Source organism: Anguilla anguilla, chromosome 10, assembly GCF_013347855.1.
Source record: "Anguilla anguilla isolate fAngAng1 chromosome 10, fAngAng1.pri, whole genome shotgun sequence".
Lineage (NCBI taxonomy): Eukaryota > Metazoa > Chordata > Actinopteri > Anguilliformes > Anguillidae > Anguilla > Anguilla anguilla.
The window spans coordinates 2569995-2588060 of NC_049210.1; the positions used below are offsets into that span (position 1 = coordinate 2569995).

The 18066-nt window shown below is 50.1% G+C and overlaps 3 protein-coding genes across 8 annotated transcripts in view; 1 reads left to right on the forward strand and 2 right to left on the reverse strand.

The window, feature by feature from the left end:
- Positions 1-874, reverse strand: part of LOC118237536 (SEC14-like protein 2) — a 16923-nt gene extending 16049 nt beyond the window's left edge. Inside the window, exon 1 of one of the 2 annotated variants that reach the window (XM_035436353.1) lies at positions 787-874. The gene's annotated coding sequence lies outside the window, so the exon portion shown is untranslated. The remainder of the gene's footprint in view (positions 1-786) is intronic. The other variant, XM_035436354.1, reaches the window with a different exon arrangement.
- The window catches only part of rnf215 (ring finger protein 215), a 5966-nt gene extending 2429 nt beyond the window's left edge, over positions 1-3537 (forward strand). Inside the window, exons 6-10 of the mRNA XM_035436355.1 lie at positions 272-376; positions 781-897; positions 997-1140; positions 1737-1839; positions 2215-3537. Coding sequence (XP_035292246.1) covers positions 272-376; positions 781-897; positions 997-1140; positions 1737-1839; positions 2215-2237 — 492 coding nt within the window. The 3' untranslated portion in view covers positions 2238-3537. The remainder of the gene's footprint in view (positions 1-271; positions 377-780; positions 898-996; positions 1141-1736; positions 1840-2214) is intronic.
- Positions 3453-13208, reverse strand: ascc2 (activating signal cointegrator 1 complex subunit 2). 5 transcript variants are annotated; one of them, XR_004767195.1, is made up of 21 exons: positions 13076-13208; positions 12377-12482; positions 12093-12251; positions 11213-11386; positions 10633-10762; positions 10392-10459; positions 9920-10033; positions 9337-9449; positions 9153-9227; positions 8959-9063; positions 8741-8809; positions 8430-8504; positions 7869-8079; positions 7267-7463; positions 6478-6597; positions 5865-6101; positions 5619-5712; positions 5200-5294; positions 4676-4872; positions 4596-4644; positions 3453-4547 (listed from the first exon to the last, which is right to left on the reverse strand). XR_004767195.1 is itself a non-coding variant. In XM_035436350.1 (20 exons), exons 2-19 carry the CDS (start codon positions 12461-12463, stop codon positions 4701-4703), a joined length of 2295 nt encoding a protein of 764 aa, XP_035292241.1. In that variant the 5' UTR covers positions 12464-12482; positions 13076-13208; the 3' UTR covers positions 3453-4565; positions 4676-4700. The 5 variants fall into 5 exon arrangements, 4 of the variants coding, with proteins under 4 accessions (XP_035292241.1, XP_035292240.1, XP_035292242.1 ...); XM_035436350.1 differs by lacking the exon at positions 4596-4644 and having other exon boundaries at positions 3453-4565; XM_035436349.1 differs by having other exon boundaries at positions 3453-4644.
- Between the last annotated feature and the right edge of the window lie 4858 nt (positions 13209-18066).

Consider the following 18066-nt stretch of genomic DNA (forward strand, 5'->3'; position numbering starts at 1 on the left):
TTGGCTTCTAATTTGCCTACTAATAATGCAATCGGCCACAGAACAGTAATGTTTTTATTAATCATATTTTCTGCCAATCAGGGCAAAGCATGTAGTTAATCTCATTGTACAGTAACTCTAATGTGTGTTTTGATTGCTCTGCTCTTAGTCTTTCCCCGTTTGCTTTCTCAGCATTTGGTGTTAAATTTTTATTTTAAAAACTGAAGGGCCTCTTGCTGTCAAGTCACAGGAGGCCCATGAAACGTTAATTTTCCCAATCCTAATGTCACAGGGGGCCACCCTGACCCTGTGGTCCACCTGTGGACGGTCGAGGGGGGGTCTCTACGGGGAGTGGCAGGGGGTCATCTGCACTGGAGAGACCAACTCCCAGGTTCAGGTGGGGAATCTTTGAAACCCCCCCCACCCCCCACCCCACCCCACAGCACTGAGCTCATAGCGCACACCAATATGGAAATGCTAAACGCTCTTCTTATGAAAATCAACCATAGCAACAAGAGAACAAACCAACCCTGTGATCTTCTAATGCCTTTGACTGTCACCTCTCCACCATGCCTGTATAGTAGCAATAATTAAAAAAACAACTTTTTTTCTCATGTTTAAGACATTTGCAACAACAAATTTCCCCATTGTTATCCATCTACTGCCAGCTACCAGATCACAGGAATCGGATTACTATTGAAAACTATACATTATTAGTACAAAGCCATAACAATTTAGTGCTACACAGTGGAAATACTGAGGGTTGATTGCGTTTCGACTGCGTTGCGATTGTGTTGCCAGAAGTACCTGCAGCAGCTGTGGAACACGGTGCTCCTCGTGGCCCTGATCCTGTGCACGGGGGTCATAGTTCAAGCACGCTGGCAGTATCGGGACCACCAGCTCAACGATGACATGGAGGTAAATGAGCTTCTCCGCCCCGGTGCAGACGGCGAGCTTCTCCTGTGCGTCCGGGTGCCAAAACAGGAGAGCAATGACGGCCGGACACCGTGTTTGCAGTTACTCCCAAAACAGGACGTCCTGAAGCAGCTGGCTGCCCTGAAAACCAGGAAGTACCACTCGCCCAAGACGTGCAGCGACCCGGGTCAAGCAGGGGAGGTGGACAACTGCGCCGTCTGCCTGGAGCAGTTCTTCAACAACCAGGTAGGCCTGCTCCCACAAAGACCCAAACCTGCTCCCCAAAGACCCAAACCGGCTCCCACAGACCCAAACCTGCTCCCCACAGACCCAAACCTGCTCCCCACAGACCCAAACCTGCTCCCCAAAGACCCAAACCTGCTCCCCAAAGACCCAAACCTGCTCCCCACAGACCCAAACCTGCTCCCCAAAGACCCAAACCTGCTCCCCAAAGACCCAAACCTGATCACCACAGACCCAAACCTGCTCCCACAAAGACCCAAACCTGCTCCCCAAAGACCCAAACCGGCTCCCAAAGACCCAAACCGGCTCCCACAGACCCAAACCTGATCCCCACAGACCCAAACCTGCTCCCCAAAGACCCAAACCTGCTCCCATAGACCCAAACCTGATCCCACACACCCCCAAACCTGCTCCCATACACCCCCAAACCTGCTCTCACAGACCCAAACCTGCTCCCACACACCCCCAAACCTGCTCCCACAGACCCAAACCTGCTCCCACAGACCCAAACCTGATCCCATACACCCCCAAATCTGCTCCCACAGATCCAAACCTGCTCCCACAGACCCAAACCAGACCCATCCCTCTCTCCCCTGCAGTGTCTCCGAGTTCTGCCCTGCCTGCATGAGTTCCACAGGGACTGCGTCGACCCCTGGCTGCTCCTCCAGCAGACCTGCCCTCTCTGCAAACGCAGCATTCTGAGTGAGTGGCACATCACCACTGCTGCTCTCTAGCGCCACCCAGCATCTCTCTGTGCAATGGCAGCATTCTGTTAAAACTGTTATTTTATCAACAAAACAACCTGCCACCACTCACTCCTTTTTCCATGAAGGAATGCATTTGAAAGAGCGCAAGGTAGTTGTGCATTGTCTGATCTCATGTGCTCACTTATTGGAAATTTAATAAGGCATAAGAGTTAACCATTGGTGTGAACTGTTTAGCTTTAGTCATTCGCTAATATAATAGTTTTATTATTGTTTTTGTTTATGTTGTAGTAAATTGTCATAGGCACTCGGTGACTGTAAGTTATGGTTGGCGTCCCTTGAACTTTGATCATGTAAATCTTTCTGTCTGCAGCGAACTTCTGCAGAGACAGCTAATGGCAGCTCCTGGACCCCCGACTGGAAGAAAAACTGGGATCAAGACTTGTACTCTCTCGTGAAGTTTTACAATGACAGTTGAGACCTCATTTATCTCTGTACTGTAGGGTGAGGGTCTGGAGACAGAAGTGGGGGGGGGGGCCCTCTCCGGGGTTGGTACGCGTATGGGGGGGGAGAGGGGGACCCCCCGGCCTTGTGACAGATGGCAGAACTTTGGGGAGACCCACTAGCAGTGCTGTGACCCCTAGTTTCTAGTTCATGGGATCAGCTACAATACTTGCATTATTTTACACTTTCGTCATGTAATGTGTACGTACTGTGTGACCAACAAGAGCATCGAAAACCAACGTCCTATCTGAGCAGCTGTACTGCCCCCTACCCCACGGAGTGCATTTTTACGGTGGTTCTAATGCACTGTGCCAACCTAGTCCTGGAATTATTTTACCCCTACCTTAAAGACCACACTGCATTGAGCCAAATGTTTTTAATCTATGTATTTAACCGATGGGCATTCATTTGTTTTTATACATACAGGTGTATGTACGGAAACACTTGGTGATACCAGCATGGCTTTATCGATGTGTGCGCAAGGGCATCCTGGGGCAAATATGAAATATAACCCTCTGATTGATACAACAGCATCTTTCCTGAAGTAATTCTTGTTGAGGGCAGAATTTTACGACAAATCAAAATGCTACGCTACAGACTTTGACAGAAAGGGTAGTTTAAACAGTTCAGACTGATCATTGTGCTTATGAACAGAACACTCCCAAGACCAAAATGCAATGAGAATGATCTATATAACCTGGCTGTTGCTCCTGGCCATTTGAAAGAAATCAGAGATATTAAAAAAAAATATATATATATATATATAAAAAATAACATTTTTAAATTTGTGGTTATGCCTTATCGGAGAACAAAAGAACAAATTAAAAATTGCTCCGAAAAATCACGGTACAAAAATGCTTTCTTAGCCGCGCATTAGACTAGAAAGGCATACGCCAAGGATCACTTCAGCCGTTTGTTTTTCAATGCAAATGCATTCAGTTTGCACACAGAGGGCTCATACCTTCAGCAGCTGAACGCAGAATGCATCCATGAAAGCACATTTATCCTTAAAAAGTTCACGGACGAGAGCACGAACCTGCAGCCTGTCTCTAGGAGAAGACTTCCGAAGGCGGAGAAACAGAAATTTAGCCCTCAAAGGACACAGTATTTATTAATGCACGCATTCTTTATTTTGTTCCGACACAGCCTCAGTACAAAAGCAATCATAAATAAGCCTTTTTTGTTAGAATAAAAAAAAACAAACGCTCTCCGATATTAAATTGCTTCTTGTACAGTTGCGGTTGCTGAGAATGTGTTTGCGTAAGAATCGCGAGCCCTTCGATGGCGTCTTCCTCGCCCAAACCCAACGGCACACCGTCGCTGCCGCGAGCTCTTCAGAGGATCGGACCCCGCGTGAAGTTAACCGCGCAGCCTCGTCTCCGGCCCGCCTCGCTCCTCTCCGCACACCCGGCGCGGAGACCGGCCTGCGCGTTGCCGCGGCAACGGCCACGGCGGCACTGACGCCCCCCTGGATTCCGTTCCGTTCTGGAAGTCGACTTTCCTGACTGTCGACGTTTCACGTCACAGACGTTGTGTTTACGTGACTCCGTTCTTTTAATAAATGGATTTGTTACATGGCAAAATGTGTTACGTGTGTGTGTGTCTGTGTGTGTGTGTCCGTCAGAACTTTGGTTTACAGAATAGATCTTGTGAAATGATCAAATGCAGCTTCCTCCCCACTCATCCACCAGATAACAAAACTGGTTTTTGTGGTCATTTTCAATGTGCTCAATTCCACTTCATTGAGGAAATCCAAACAAAAGCCCTTCATGAACTAAAACCTCAACCTTTTGGTTGTAAAATTTAACGAACTGTTCGGACTTCCTTGTTTAAAAACGTCAGTTATTCCGAACTCGGCTACGGCTACTGAGGAAACGATCCTCAGGGCTGCTACCCATCATACAAAAATAAAAGTACGAAAAATGTCTTCATGTTAGCAAACCGATTGAGGGAACGAAATGAGACTCCAGAGAAGTCCAGAGAGTGGGGGGGGGGGAGGGGCATGGGGGGGTTGGAGGACTGAACAGGAACAGGAAACGAAGTCTCGACGCAGGAAGTGATCGCTTTTTTCCCTGTCGTCATGGATACCTGAGCCCCGAGTGATCCTCAGGCCGCCGCCGCCGCCGCCCACCTCCTCCGGCGCCGGGCGGGAGATGTGTCCATGGCGACGTGGTGTCCATGACGATGGCGGTGGGCGGGAGACGTGTCCATGGCGACGTGGTGTCCATGATGATGGCGGTGGGCGGGAGATGTGTCCATGGCGACGGCGGCGGGCGGGAGCCGTGTCCATGGCGATGTGGTGTCCATGGCGACGGCAGCGGGCGGGAGATGTGTCCATGGCGACGGCGGCGCGCGTCAGGACGGGATCATGCCCTTGTTGCGCTTGCGGTCGGCCATGGCGCGCCGGCTGTGGTTGGCTCCCCGGCTCTTGTGCGCCTCCTTCCGGCGCCGGTCCAGCGCCGTCTCCTGGGTCTGCCCCTGACCCCGCGGCTTGCCCGCCACGTGGCTGGCGGGGTCCGGACGGTGCCTGCGCACGGACGGGAAAGATCTCAGATTGGGCCCCACCAACACCAGGCCACCCCAGGCCTCCCCATCCCTGAACAATTACAGCATGATGTTTTGGGGGCCCCCTGTCAGTCAGGGACCATGGAATTGTCACCCCCCCCATATGGTTCCCCTAGACTGGGCATTCCAAAATGGTGAGAAAAAAAACGTGGGGGCATTGGGGGGACGTTTAAAAGCATCAGTCCCCGTATAGGCCCATAAAACCCGCGGGTGGAGGTGAGGTTGATCGCTCGCGGTTGCGGGCGCTCGTGGTGGCGCTCGCGGCGGGGGGCGGGGGGGGGCTGCTCACCCTCTCCTGCTCTGCATGGCGGCTCTCCGAGCCTCGGCTCGCTCCCTCAGCATCGCGGGGTCCTGCACAAACTGGTCCCTCTTCAGCGCGTCGGCCTGAGGGGGGGGCACAGGGGGCGGGGCAGCACAAACTCAATTCAGTCCAGCTTTTTAACAGAGACCCTGTCACAAAGACCCTTCACAGTGGAAATACAAAAGAACACCGGGCAAAAAAAACACTCCCCGATGGGGAGAAATCTCGGCTATAGTGGGGAAGCCCATCCTCCACTGGCCTGGTGTAACAGTTCAGGTAGAATGAATGGTAGCAGAAATGTAATGAGGGATCTATCACAGCAAACGATAAAATGGGTTGAAAAATAGTCTAAGAAGCTCAATGTCCCCCTTCCCCCTTCATCCTTCAGCTAAAAAAGGGTCCCAAACCTTTTCGTCTTCCTCCTCCTCCTCTTCCTCCGGCTCCTCCTGCCTGCCCTGTGCCTGCCTGCCGGTGCGGAGGACCTGCGGGATGGTGAAGGGCCTGTGGAAGGGGGGGGGGGAGGGGCACAGTCCGTCAAACATCTCCCTACCCACAACGCACAGCAGCTGCCAGCTCCGTGTGAGTGTGGGTGTGAGCTCAGAGAGGGCGTGGTCAGGGCCCCCGGAGGGGAGGGGGGGTGGGCGGTGTCTTACCTGCGGCTGAGCAGGTCGGCGTCTTCGTCCAGGTCGTTGGCGCCCACCTGGTTGATGTCGTAGGTGTCGTCGTACTCGTCGTCGTAGTCGTCGGTGGCGTAGGCCGTGGCTCCGCCCCCCGGCTCCCCGGGGCCGACGGGCACCTCGTCCACCACGGTCTCGTAGGTTCGGTAGCGGGCGCGCTGCTCCTCCACGTGCTGCTTGTCGTCCAGCAGCTCGCGCCCGCTCTTCCCCTGCCTGCAGGACACGGACACGCGGCCAATCCGCTCGTTTCAGAACCACGATTCGGCCAATCCGCTCGTTTCAGAACCACGATTCGGCCAATCCGCTCCATTTCAGAACCACGATTCGGCCAATGAGCACTGAGAAGGGCTTTCCAACCTCTAATGCAGTTATCAGTTAGGGTCAGGCATTCCAAATACAAGTATGGTGGTGAACAAGCTCATAAGTTTTCTTCTATTTTATTTTTAAATCATATAACATCTTTTTCAGGAACTCGGTCTTAGCAGAGATGTTTTCCAGACCTGTGAGGAATCTTCTTGCTCAGGTCTGGAGCACATCTCTGGTAAGACTGACAGTAGCAAAGCAGTTGAGTATTTTGAGGTCTTCTCACCTCCTGCCCTTCCAGACGCGGGTCATGTCCACCTTGTCGCGATTGAAGACGTCGAAGTCGTCGTCGTCGAACACGTTAGACCTGGAGTTCAGCACGGGTGGAAGCTCCTCCTTCACGGGCCTGAGGGGGCGTGGCAAATGAATAGTGGGAGGAGTTTCTATTAGTTTCATCAACAACATTAACTGCACTGCAGGCTCCAACCCTGCACACAATTCACTTTGCCTAAAACCGGCCAACAGCAGCATCCCAGTACCTGGACAGGGCTCAGACAGGTGAGCGTACCTGGGCAGGTACAGACAGGTGTGCGTACCTGGGCAGGTACAGACAGGTGAGTGTACCTGGGCAGGTACAGACAGGTGAGCGTACCTGGGCAGGTACAGACAGGTGAGCGTACCTGGGCAGGTACAGACAGGTGAGCGTACCTGGGCAGGTACAGACAGGTGTGTGTACCTGGGCAGGTACAAACAGGTAAGCGTACCTGGGCAGGTACAGACAGGTGTGCGTACCTGGGCAGGTACAGACAGGTGAGCGTACCTGGGCATGGCTCAGACAGGTGTGCGTACCTGGGCATGGCTCAGACAGGTGACCGTACCTGGGCAGGTACAGACAGGTGAGTGTACCTGGGCAGGTACAGACAGGTGAGCGTACCTGGGCAGGGACAGACAGGTGTGCGTACCTGGGCAGGTACAGACAGGTAAGCGTACCTGGGCAGGGACAGACAGGTGTGCGTACCTGGGCAGGTACAGACAGGTAAGCGTACCTGGGCAGCGCTCAGACAGGTGAGCGTACCTGGGCATGGCTCGGTCCAGCTTGTCCAGCGCTGGGGCCAGCCGGTCCTCCAGGATGTTGTTGATGACCACCTCCGAGTCGTAGCCGTACTCCTCCAGGCAGGCCAGCAGGAAGCCCTCCCCCAGGTCCGGCAGGAGGTCTCTGATGTGAGAGAGGAGGGACTCCAGCTCGCCCGCGCTCACCGTGCACACGGCCCCCTGAAGAGAGAGAGAGAGGGAGAGAGAGGAGGGGGAGGAGTCAGTCAATCATCAATCAATCAATCAGCCTTGATTTACACAGCACATTTCATACACTTTAGAGCACTGGCGTCAAACTCCAGTCCTGGAGTGTCGCAGTGTTATCAGTGGCAGGTGAGTTTTATCTACTCCACCAGCCACTTTGGCAAGTAACCACCCGTCACTGGAAGGTCCTGTTCGATTCTAAACATCTAGTTGTCTGGTAAAACTGTGAAACTGGGGGGTTAATTTTGGGAGGCACCGGCCACCGAGGCCAGTGGACAGAAAGGTCAGTTTCCTGCCCCTGATGTGTAATCCAGGCCAGTGTAACCATGGTGAAAATGTAACCGTGGTGATGAAAGGAGAGAGAGCTGCCCCCGAACTCACATTGTCCCCCTTTCGAGGGGCATCCACAGGGGCCTCTGCGCCCCCCTCCACCCCATTGGTCCGGTCTTCCCCGGTCTCCGCCCACTCCTCGCCCCCCCTCTCCACTTCCTGGGGGGCGGCGGCGATGGGGGCGGGCCGAAGCCTCTTCCTGCCCACGCCCTCCCAGGCGGACTCCACCCCCTGTAGCAGGTAGGACGTCCTGGTCTCGTCGCTGGCAGAGCGGCGGGATTCAAGGAAAACAACCAGCCAACGGACATTTTCTCTGTCTGTGCACAAACACCAGGCCAGCCAATCAGAGACACTGGCTGACAACTTTCTTTTCCTTAATTTAGTATTCATTAAACCACAACACTGAGATGTATGCAAACATTTTTCTTCTCAAATTTTATAAAATATCAAATATCAAATCCCAATATCAAATCTGCCTGTAGAGGGCGGTATAAGAAGTTAAACTGAATAAAATAGCCTTAATATCTTAAGTTTATGCCTGTTTAAAATGATTGTTTTTAAAGTTTTTTTTTTGAGTCTTCAAACGGAAAAGCTGATGAATTCAGAGGATACAGATGAGGGAAGGCTTGCTGCAGAAGGCTGACATCATCAGCCACGGGGAACTGCTCGTCATAATCCACCAGGAACCTGAGGAGAGCGACAGGAAGTGGTCACTGAATCCACCTGAGAGACCCATCATCACCATCATCAGCATCACCATCAGCATCACCACCATCATCATCATCATCATCACCATCACCATCGTTATCAACATCATCATCATCAGTGCCCTTACACACAGGAAACGGAAGCTCTTGTGTTACTACACGCTAGGAGTACCGCAAAGACACCGCGTCCCGTCCTGCCGGACCCTCCTAACGTACCTTTTCTCCTGGAGGAAGGCGGTGGTGATCTGCAGGAAGTCCTCCACGCAGGACTGCACGTTCTCCGAGCTGCGAGCGGGAGAGGGAGGGAGGGAAGGGGCTGTTAGTCTCTGACGGCTCGGCCTCGCGTGTGGATAAGTTACGGTCAGGTGCAGGCTGAGGCTAATGGGCTGCATAGCCATTAGGATAAAAAGAGGTGCGCGCAGGTGAGTCCTCACCCCTCCAGGATGGGCTGCAAGCAGGTGTGCAGGACGAACAGGTGAGCGATCTCCACCATCTTCCGACAGGAATGGGACAGCCTTCTCCACAGGTCCTCCTGTAAGCTGGGGGGGTGGGGGATACACACATACCTGTCAGTCTACTACTCCCTCGTCTTACACAAACAACAACATGCACCCACAGCAACACTAACCTCTTATCATCAAAGTTCCTCTTTCTTATAGCCTTCTCAATGTCTGGTACAGCCAGCTCATAGAATGAAGCCAGTCTAGGGGAATAAACAGGTGTTACCTTTTTAAAAAAAAAACATTTTTCCTGTTCACCACCTTGTTGAAATTAAGAGTCTTATTTGATTGGTCAAAGGTGCTGTCACTCACCTGTTGAGGAAGCCGTGTGATTGGAAGGTCAGGCAGGCGCCAGGGAAGATATCCAGGAAGGAGTAAATGGTGGTGCAGGAATCGCACAGGTATAGGACCAGGTCCACGAGGTCCTGCAGGTGGCAGAAAGGTGCGCGCACGTCACGTTTACGCCACACCCCTCACAAAGGTGAGGTTTATGGGCCTCGGAAGTCTGACGTAACCATGCAAAGTGAGAAACCTTTGCCCGTATATTTCCGAGCATTTGTGGGCGTGTGTGGTGTTGCATTTGCGCAACAGGTCACTAACCACTTAGCCATTAGCAATTTGGTTTTAAAAATTATACCAAATTTTTTTATAATAAAAAATTGTTGAAATTATATTCTATGCCAGCCAAGCAGAGTTAGGAGAGTTTGCTAGACATACTCGCACTGATCATAACAGTCCTGTCTCAGTTATGCATGGCATGTACATTTTTTGAAATTTTTCACAGTTGTTTCTCATTTTAGGTGTTTCCCCTCCAGTTTACTTTTACTAAATTAGCATAAAAACAGCTGGATGGAAACCCCACTTATGAGCAGTCTGTCTCTGGGTGACACGTCACCTTCTGGGTCATGGTCATGGCAGTGGATCTCCCATGAGCCTCCAGTTTCAGGGGCTCGCTTGCAGTGGCGCCCTCTAGCTGCAGGCCACACTTCTGCAGGATGGTGTCCAGCACCTGGGGGAGTGAGACAGCACCCAGACCTGTTACACCAGGGGGTCCTCAATCTTACCCGAAAAAGGGCCGGTGTGGGTGCAGGTGTGTGTGTTTTAGTCCAGCAACACCCTACCGGATTCAACTAATTAACAAATCATTGTCTTCAATCAAGCCCTTGTTAAACAGAGTGTCTTAGTGCTGGGCTAATACAAAAACCTGCACCGACACCGGCCCGTTTAGGATAAGATTGGAGACCCCTGCGTTACACTCAGACCCAGATTGGTCTGTCAGGCCTGTGAGGCTGTGGTGGTATAGTGGTACACAGGATCATGGTACACAGCTGTAAACCGTGTGGGAAAAACGTGCAGGTGCCTCGTACCTGTATGATTGTAGGCACCGCCTCCTCCAGGTCGCCATAGTAACCGGGCTGTTGAGTGAATATGTTCTCTGTTGGAAGACAGACACTCACATCAGGATGCGGGCCGAGCATGACAGCCAATCATAAGCATTCGTCACTTAAAAAAATAAAACCCGATGGAAAACAATGACAGAAAAAATAAATAAATAAATAAAATAAAAATAAAAATAAAAATAAATAAATAAATTTTAAAAAATCACACCGATCATTTTGTGAAGCAGCTGTGAATTTCCTTTTCCGTACAGCACGCACAGGTCCAGGATCTTGGGAATGTCAAACAGGAAGTTGTTGTAAATAATCTCTCCAAACACCGCGGGAGTAATGAAGTTCTCCTGAGGAGGAGGAAGGAAAAAGAAAGAAAAAAAAGGACACCAATCACAAACGGACTTCCACTCTGACAGGAAATGGGACACACTAAAAATAGCACATTACATGACAGGCATTTAGCAGACGCTCTTATCAAGAGCGACTTACACAACTTCTGCATAGCATTTACATAGCCTCCAGGTATACAGCTGGATATACACTGAAGCAATGCAGGTTGAGTATCGTGGCTCAAAGGTACAACGGCAGTGTCCTACCTGGGAATTGAACCTGTGACCTTTAGGTTACAAGACGATCTCCTTACCCACTACACCACACCGCCGCCCAACACACCACACCCCCTCATGTGTACGCCTGAATGACGCGCGCACAGAAGGCAGCGCAGTCCCCAGCTCGGCGCAGGAGCGGAAGAGGAGGAACACAACGCGGGGGGGAGGAGACGCAGGCGGGGTTCCCACCTTGGACTCCTTGTGCGTGGCCATGCGGAGGAAGGTCATGAAGGCCGCGCGGTGGAGCCGCCGCTGCATGTCCGCCGCGGCGGGGGAGGCCGGCAGCGCCTCGGGGTCCAGGCCCCGGGGGGCGAGGCGCAGGTACGAGTCCAGGCACCTCTGCAGGGACTCGTCAAACACCACCTGCGGGACGGGGGGACACGAAAAAAACCCTGAGTCACTGCCACAGCACAGGCAAAACCCTGAGTCACAGCCACAACACAGGGACAGGAGCAAAACCCTGAGTCACTGCCACAACACAGCAAAACCCTGAGTCACTGCCACAACACAGAGACACGGCAAAACCCTGAGTCACTGTCACAACACAGGGAAACAGTAAAAACACTAAGTCACTGCCACAGCACAGGGACACAGCAAACCCTGAGTCACTGTCACAACACAGGGAAACAGTAAAAACACTAAGTCACTGCCACAGCACAGGGACACAGCAAACCCTGAGTCACTGTCATAACACAGAGAAACACAGCAAAACCCTGAGTCACTGTCACAACACAGAGAAACAGTAAAAACCCTGAGTCACTGTCACAACACAGGGACACAGCAAAACCGTGAGTCACTGTCACAACACAGAGAAACAGTAAAAATACTGAGTCACTGTCACAACACAGAGACACAGCAAAACCCTGAGTCAATTTAGGCCAAATAAACCAGGGAAGGTGAGCTGGGTAGTCAATCAATTTAATCAATCAATCAATAATGTGTAAAAAATAAATGCAATATACTCTGCAGCCCACTCTGGCCAGGGTGGAGACCCGGTGATCTAGAATCTTGCGGAGATTTGTGTGCTAGAGAGTTCTGATGCCACCTGACACAAGGTGGGTCCACTGACCTGGCACCAGAATTTGTCATGTGGTAGCGCCAGCAGCCAATCCAGGTCGTCAGCGATGAACTGAGCATGCTCAATGAACTCTTCTAGCTGTGCGCCAGAACTTTCCGGTGGCGGGGGCCTGTATGCCACAAAACTTCGGTCCTCCATCCGCTCCGGGTGCTGCCATTCACAAAAAAAACAAGGGCGTCAATGTCAAAAAATGCTACGTAATTGTGGGCTACGGTGTGCACACACGGGAAAGAGAAAATATATACGTACATATATGAAACTTCTCGCTGACTTACCAGCGCCGGTAGAGTGCGATCCCTACCCATCGGCCCGCTAGGCTCTGTCACATGGAGCTCGTCCAAAGGCACTCTCGCACACGCCATCGCTTCCGTTTACAAGCACCTGTGTGGGGGGAAAAGGTCCGGTACGGTAGTTATAAAACATAAAATAAATTTGTTGTCGTTGGTTTCTTGCCCAAAAGAGCCCAATGTAGCAATGTAGCACAAGTGACTATCCAGCAAATTAAAAAAAAAAAAAATACAGACACCAGAATAGCATTGTTGGGATGCAAGCTAAGCAGTACACATTTGCCGGGCAGATGGCAAATTAGTTGGATAGCAACGAACAAGATAAGTTACGTGTCAAAACTTTCAATCGAGATAAATCATGAAAATTACACATGTAGTTAGTCAGTGTTCCCCAGAAACTAAGTGGAAGTTAAAAGATACCTTTTCAAGTGCAGCTGACTAATATTATGTGAAATTTTAATTGGTAAGCGGTTCAGAGCTTGCAAAAGAATGACTTAGCCAGTTAGCTAACTGTTAGTACTATAAGCTAACTCCATAGCATCGCACCACACATACCAGACTATGCTAGCTAGCTAGCCTGCCACAGTCTGTTAACTAGCTAGCTGGCAAGTATGTCAGTTGTGACTTATTACATTAAGGACAACGAAGACTGAGAATTAGAGTTTCAAATAATAACCATTATACAACCTGTCACAAAACGCACTGTTGAAACGTTACTGTTTCTCTGTGATCTCTCTCCAGCCATTACATGAGTGCGTCAAAACGCCACATTCGCTTCCTACGTCGCCTGCGTAAAACGTCGAGAATTCACTGTGATGTATTCAACGACGTCGCTGACGTCAATGCACAGTGAGTTTCATAATGACAGAAAAGCATTCGTGTAACTAAAAATATATTCAGTAAAATTAAAACAAATTGTGTGTAAAAGAACCATGTTAACTCCCATCTCTTTATGTTTTAGCAAATATTAGAATGTGGAAGTGGCGCTTGTTCTGTGTGTTTCATTTATTTCTGTTTGCTCCAAGGCATTGAATACTGAAAAAAAAAAAAAACATTTCCGTGAAATCGAAAGTAGACCTGGCTCAAATAACTCATTGCCTTTCAGATGTATTTCCATCCATGTGGAAAATACATGTACAAATGAAATTATATTATTTTGAAATAGTTTATTGTAGATTATTTATTCCAAACCATTCAAATATCTGAAATGTTTATTTCATTTTTTATCAGGTCATTTAAAATACTTTCAGCAGCTACATTCCAGCAGCTTATCCCCTCGTTGTCCATGTGAGGCTTGTAAAATGATATTGGTAAAGGGACGAATTTCACTATGACGTTATTTCAGGTATTTTTATCTTCAACCTTGGAGTGCGGGATTCATGACTGACTATACTAATGAAGAATTAACTGTGATTAGGTTGCATTCAAACTACGAAAAAATCCTATCCGAACTCAGCCATCAGATCTTAATGGCAGATACTAATGGTAAGTCTTTAGGTACCCCAGGGTAGACCAACAACTATGCTCATACCCATGGCTGTTACCTTTGTTACCTTTCTGAATTCCGATAGAGGTGATGTGATTAAATAACTAGTTTCATATCAAACATAATAGGTTATTTTTTCATAATTCCTGGTGTATCCATATGTTATGCTTCTTAAAATTAATGTTAACCAGCTTCAGTACATCCACAGGGTCACTGAGCAGTCATTGGTCTCTTCAGACGTTCTACCATCTGGTTGTTCATGATTTTGCACATTTTGCGCCATGCGATATTAACACTGGCAAATGCAGGTCACAAAATATGGCGTCCCACTGACACCACTCAAACCTCAGGTGTGCTCAATTACCGGGCATGCAGTTCCCTCCACTGCCAGAGGGTGGAGCCCTCAAAGTTGAACAGTGGGGCCGGAGCCAGGTGATGAGCACGATCATGGAAAAGGGGGAGTTAATGCCTATTATTGAATTGTGAAATTATACAGAACAAATTAATATTTAAATTTTATATTAATTTCTTGAAAATAGTATTTAAATGAATCCTTTGAATTATTTCAATGTTTGAAAGTACGTGTAAGAATAGTGCGTGTGTTCTGATTGAAACCGCCTAAAGTTCATTTCAGGCTGTCATGGAAACATTACGTAAAGAGACACACTGCACCGATATAAAAACATTTTATTTATTAGCCTTAAAAATAGACAGGGGTAACTTCAGCAGTCCACCACTACAATCTTCCATTAGTCATACAACACGGTATTACAATAACAATCAACATATCTTACATTAGGAGTGTGTACAAGAGACTATTTTACATTATAAAACAGCTATTTCTGAGGGATTTGCATTTTACCCAGGCCCCGATTCTGACACACAGGGCCTTTAATTTCACCTGTCCTACATGTTCACAGCAGACAGGCCTGCTGATTAATCTTTCTCACAAATATAAACACAGAAAGCACACGTATGGGGGGGGGGGGGGGGGGGGGGGGGGAGAGAGACACCAGTCTTTATCAAGTAGTTTGGCAATCATCGGTGAAAAGTGTTGTTTGTGACATCACACACAGACAGATCCTGTCTGGCGTCTCACTAACAATGGGGGAGTGATCTTCACGAAGTTCAACATGGGTGGGGCCAACCACACAGCATGAAGGCCTCGTCAAACTGAGCCAATCACAGCGCTGTTCTTTTCGCCTCACTCATGAAGCCTCACTATCCAGGCATGACTTACCACCGCCTAGCCTTACCAGTGTGATTTGAACTGTGATGAGAGGTACACAGACAGACAGACAGACAGACAGACACACACACACACACACACACACACACACACATGCCCATGCACACAAACACGACATTTAAAAACACCATCGACTGCAACAAGGAGAAGGAGTTTAAAAACACCATCGACTCACAGAAGGAGTGTCTACTGAGTGTGACTGAGGAGCAGTGCAGAACAGGACCCCCCTCCCCTCCCCAGCTACCACCACCCCCCCCCCTCCTGCCCCCCCCCCCAGTACAGGCACACAGTGGCTCTATTCACAGGACCGGCGTACTCTACCTGTAGAACGGGACAACGTGGCAGACCGGCGCACAATCGCCCAAAAAACGCCACGGGGAACCCCAACGAGCTCTCGTGAATTTTCACACTCATAAAAGCAGCAGCTGTGTAATCCGACCTGCTGGGTTTCCTTCAGACCGAAAAGCTGCCCGGCCCTGTTCCTGGAAAGCCACCGTCCGGCAGGCTCTCATTTCAACACCGATTCGGCACACCTGATTCCATTATTTAGCAGCTCAATGAGATTTCCGGTTGCTGAATGAGGTGCAGCTTTGTTAGGGTTGTGGGGCAAAGGCCTACAGGACGGCAGATGTCCCGGAACAGGATTGGACAGTTCTGAACTACAGGTCGGTAGATCTCCAGGAACAGGATTGGACAGTTCTGAACTACAGGTCGGTAGATCTCCAGGAACAGGGCGGGGCAGCCCTGCTTTAGAGTGTTTCTGACGTCTCCCTGATGGGGGCGGGAGCCTGGCTGAAGGGTGCCGGGGGGCCCCAGGGCGTCGAAACCGAGCCGTCCCGCGGGGAGAAGGGCGGGGCAGCAGCGTAACCACGGGCCAATAAGAGACGCCCCGCTGGGTCCGACCAAATAAAGCAAGTTAGCGGGAACTCCGAATAGCGAAACTCCGTCAAAAAAAGCAGAAATTAAAAAACCACAATGGCACCCACACTGACATCATATGATGGACAAAAAAGGGAAGTAAAAACTAAATAAAACCCACAAAAAAAAATAAAAATGTGGCTCTTGGATCACTGTTTGTGTACAGCAGTGGACACCACTTCATTTCAACCCTTAAATTTATTACACCTGCTAATTAGCAGCTCAATGAGATCTCTAAGCTGTTGAGCGAGGTGTGGCTTTGTTAGGGTTGGAGTGAAAGCCTACAGGACGGTAGATCTCCATGGAACAGGGTTGGTAACCACTGGGGTGTCCAGTCCTGACCCCACGGAGATCCAGAAGCTCTACGGAGCCCAGTGCAAGACGCTCACGTACCTTCACACGGAAACCCGAGCCGCGCGGGACAGACAATGCGCCGCGCGGGACAGACAATGCGCTGCCCACTCGGGCGCTTGTAGTAGCTGCAATACAAGATCAATCAGCGCTAATTACAGGGTCGTCACCGCTAATTACTGGGGAGAAGGACCAAGGAGAGGAAAGTGCAAAGAGAAGAGGGAAAGGCAGACGCTGAAACACTGAGGGGATCATACGCTACTGGACGGGTGGAAATGTCAGGCATCTTCTGAGCAGCTCTAACGAGCCCTAACTGAGGTCAGCTCCCTTAATCACACACGTATATACAAACGCTCACATTTTATATGCATATTAGTTTTACGAGGATAAAATAGAGTCTTGATAAAACGGAGTCATGCGTACAGCCAGCGGTGAGGCCAGCTATAGAATGAAGGCTTCAGGGTGCTCACACACGCACACACACACACACAGACCACAGACCACAGACCAGACACACACGCGCTCACACACATGCTTGCTCGCTCATTCACACGCGCACACACACACACACACACACAGGAGAGGAGCACCGTGCTCAGTACCAAGCACAGCTACAGGCACGTTCTGGAGCAGTTCTGGAGCAGTTCTGGAGTGGTTCTGGAGTGGTTCTGGTGGGGTTCTGGAGCGGTTCTGGAGTGGTTCTGGTGGGGTTCTGGAGCGGTTCTGGCCTTGGACACAGGGTCGTTAGAGCGCGTGCTGGTTGGGTCCGATGGTGTTCCGCGGCTTAAACAGGCACAGCGGGTCACACAGTGCCATACTGCTGCTGGGAACTACCCACAATGCCTCACACCCTCAACCCACATCAGCGCGCTGCTGGGACCTACCCACAATGCCTCACACCCTCAACCCACATCAGCGCACTGCTGGGACCTACCCACAATGTCTCACACCCTCAACCCAAATCAGCGCACTGCTGAGACCTACCCACAATGCCTCACACCCTCAACCCACATCAGCGCACTGCTGGGACCTACCCACAATGCCTCACACCCTCAACCCACATCAGTGCGCTGCTGGGACCTACCCACAATGCCTCACACCCTCAACCCAAATCAGCGCACTGCTGAGACCTACCCACAATGCCTCACACCCTCAACCCACATCAGCGCACTGCTGGGACCTACCCACAATGCCTCACACCCTCAACCCACATCAGCGCACTGCTGGGACCTACCCACAATGCCTCACACCTGCGTCAGGTCAGCCCAACAGGCTTTACCTGGACTTCCTCAGAGTCTTGTCCTCCAAAGCAAGCACACACCCAGGTCCCTAAACCTGTAGATCTGCAACCCAGCATCTTTACAGATGGGTCTGAAGCCTGCAGAGGTTTTGCTCAATGGGAACTTGAAGAACACACACACAGGAGGAGTTACTATTCCTGACGATTCCTAATCAATAACTCCGCTAACAGCTAAAAGCCAGCAGTCCAGTTCTCATTTAGTTAGAAGTACTCTTAGTCTTACCTATGTGTTAAAAAAACAAACAAACAAAAAAAACTAGACATTTCTGAGTACTCCAACAGCAAAACAATGAAATAAAATGAAAACATCTTTGGCTGCAGGTTTGTAAAATCAACCTGGTAATCAAAAATGTTTGAATTCTCTCAAATAAGAT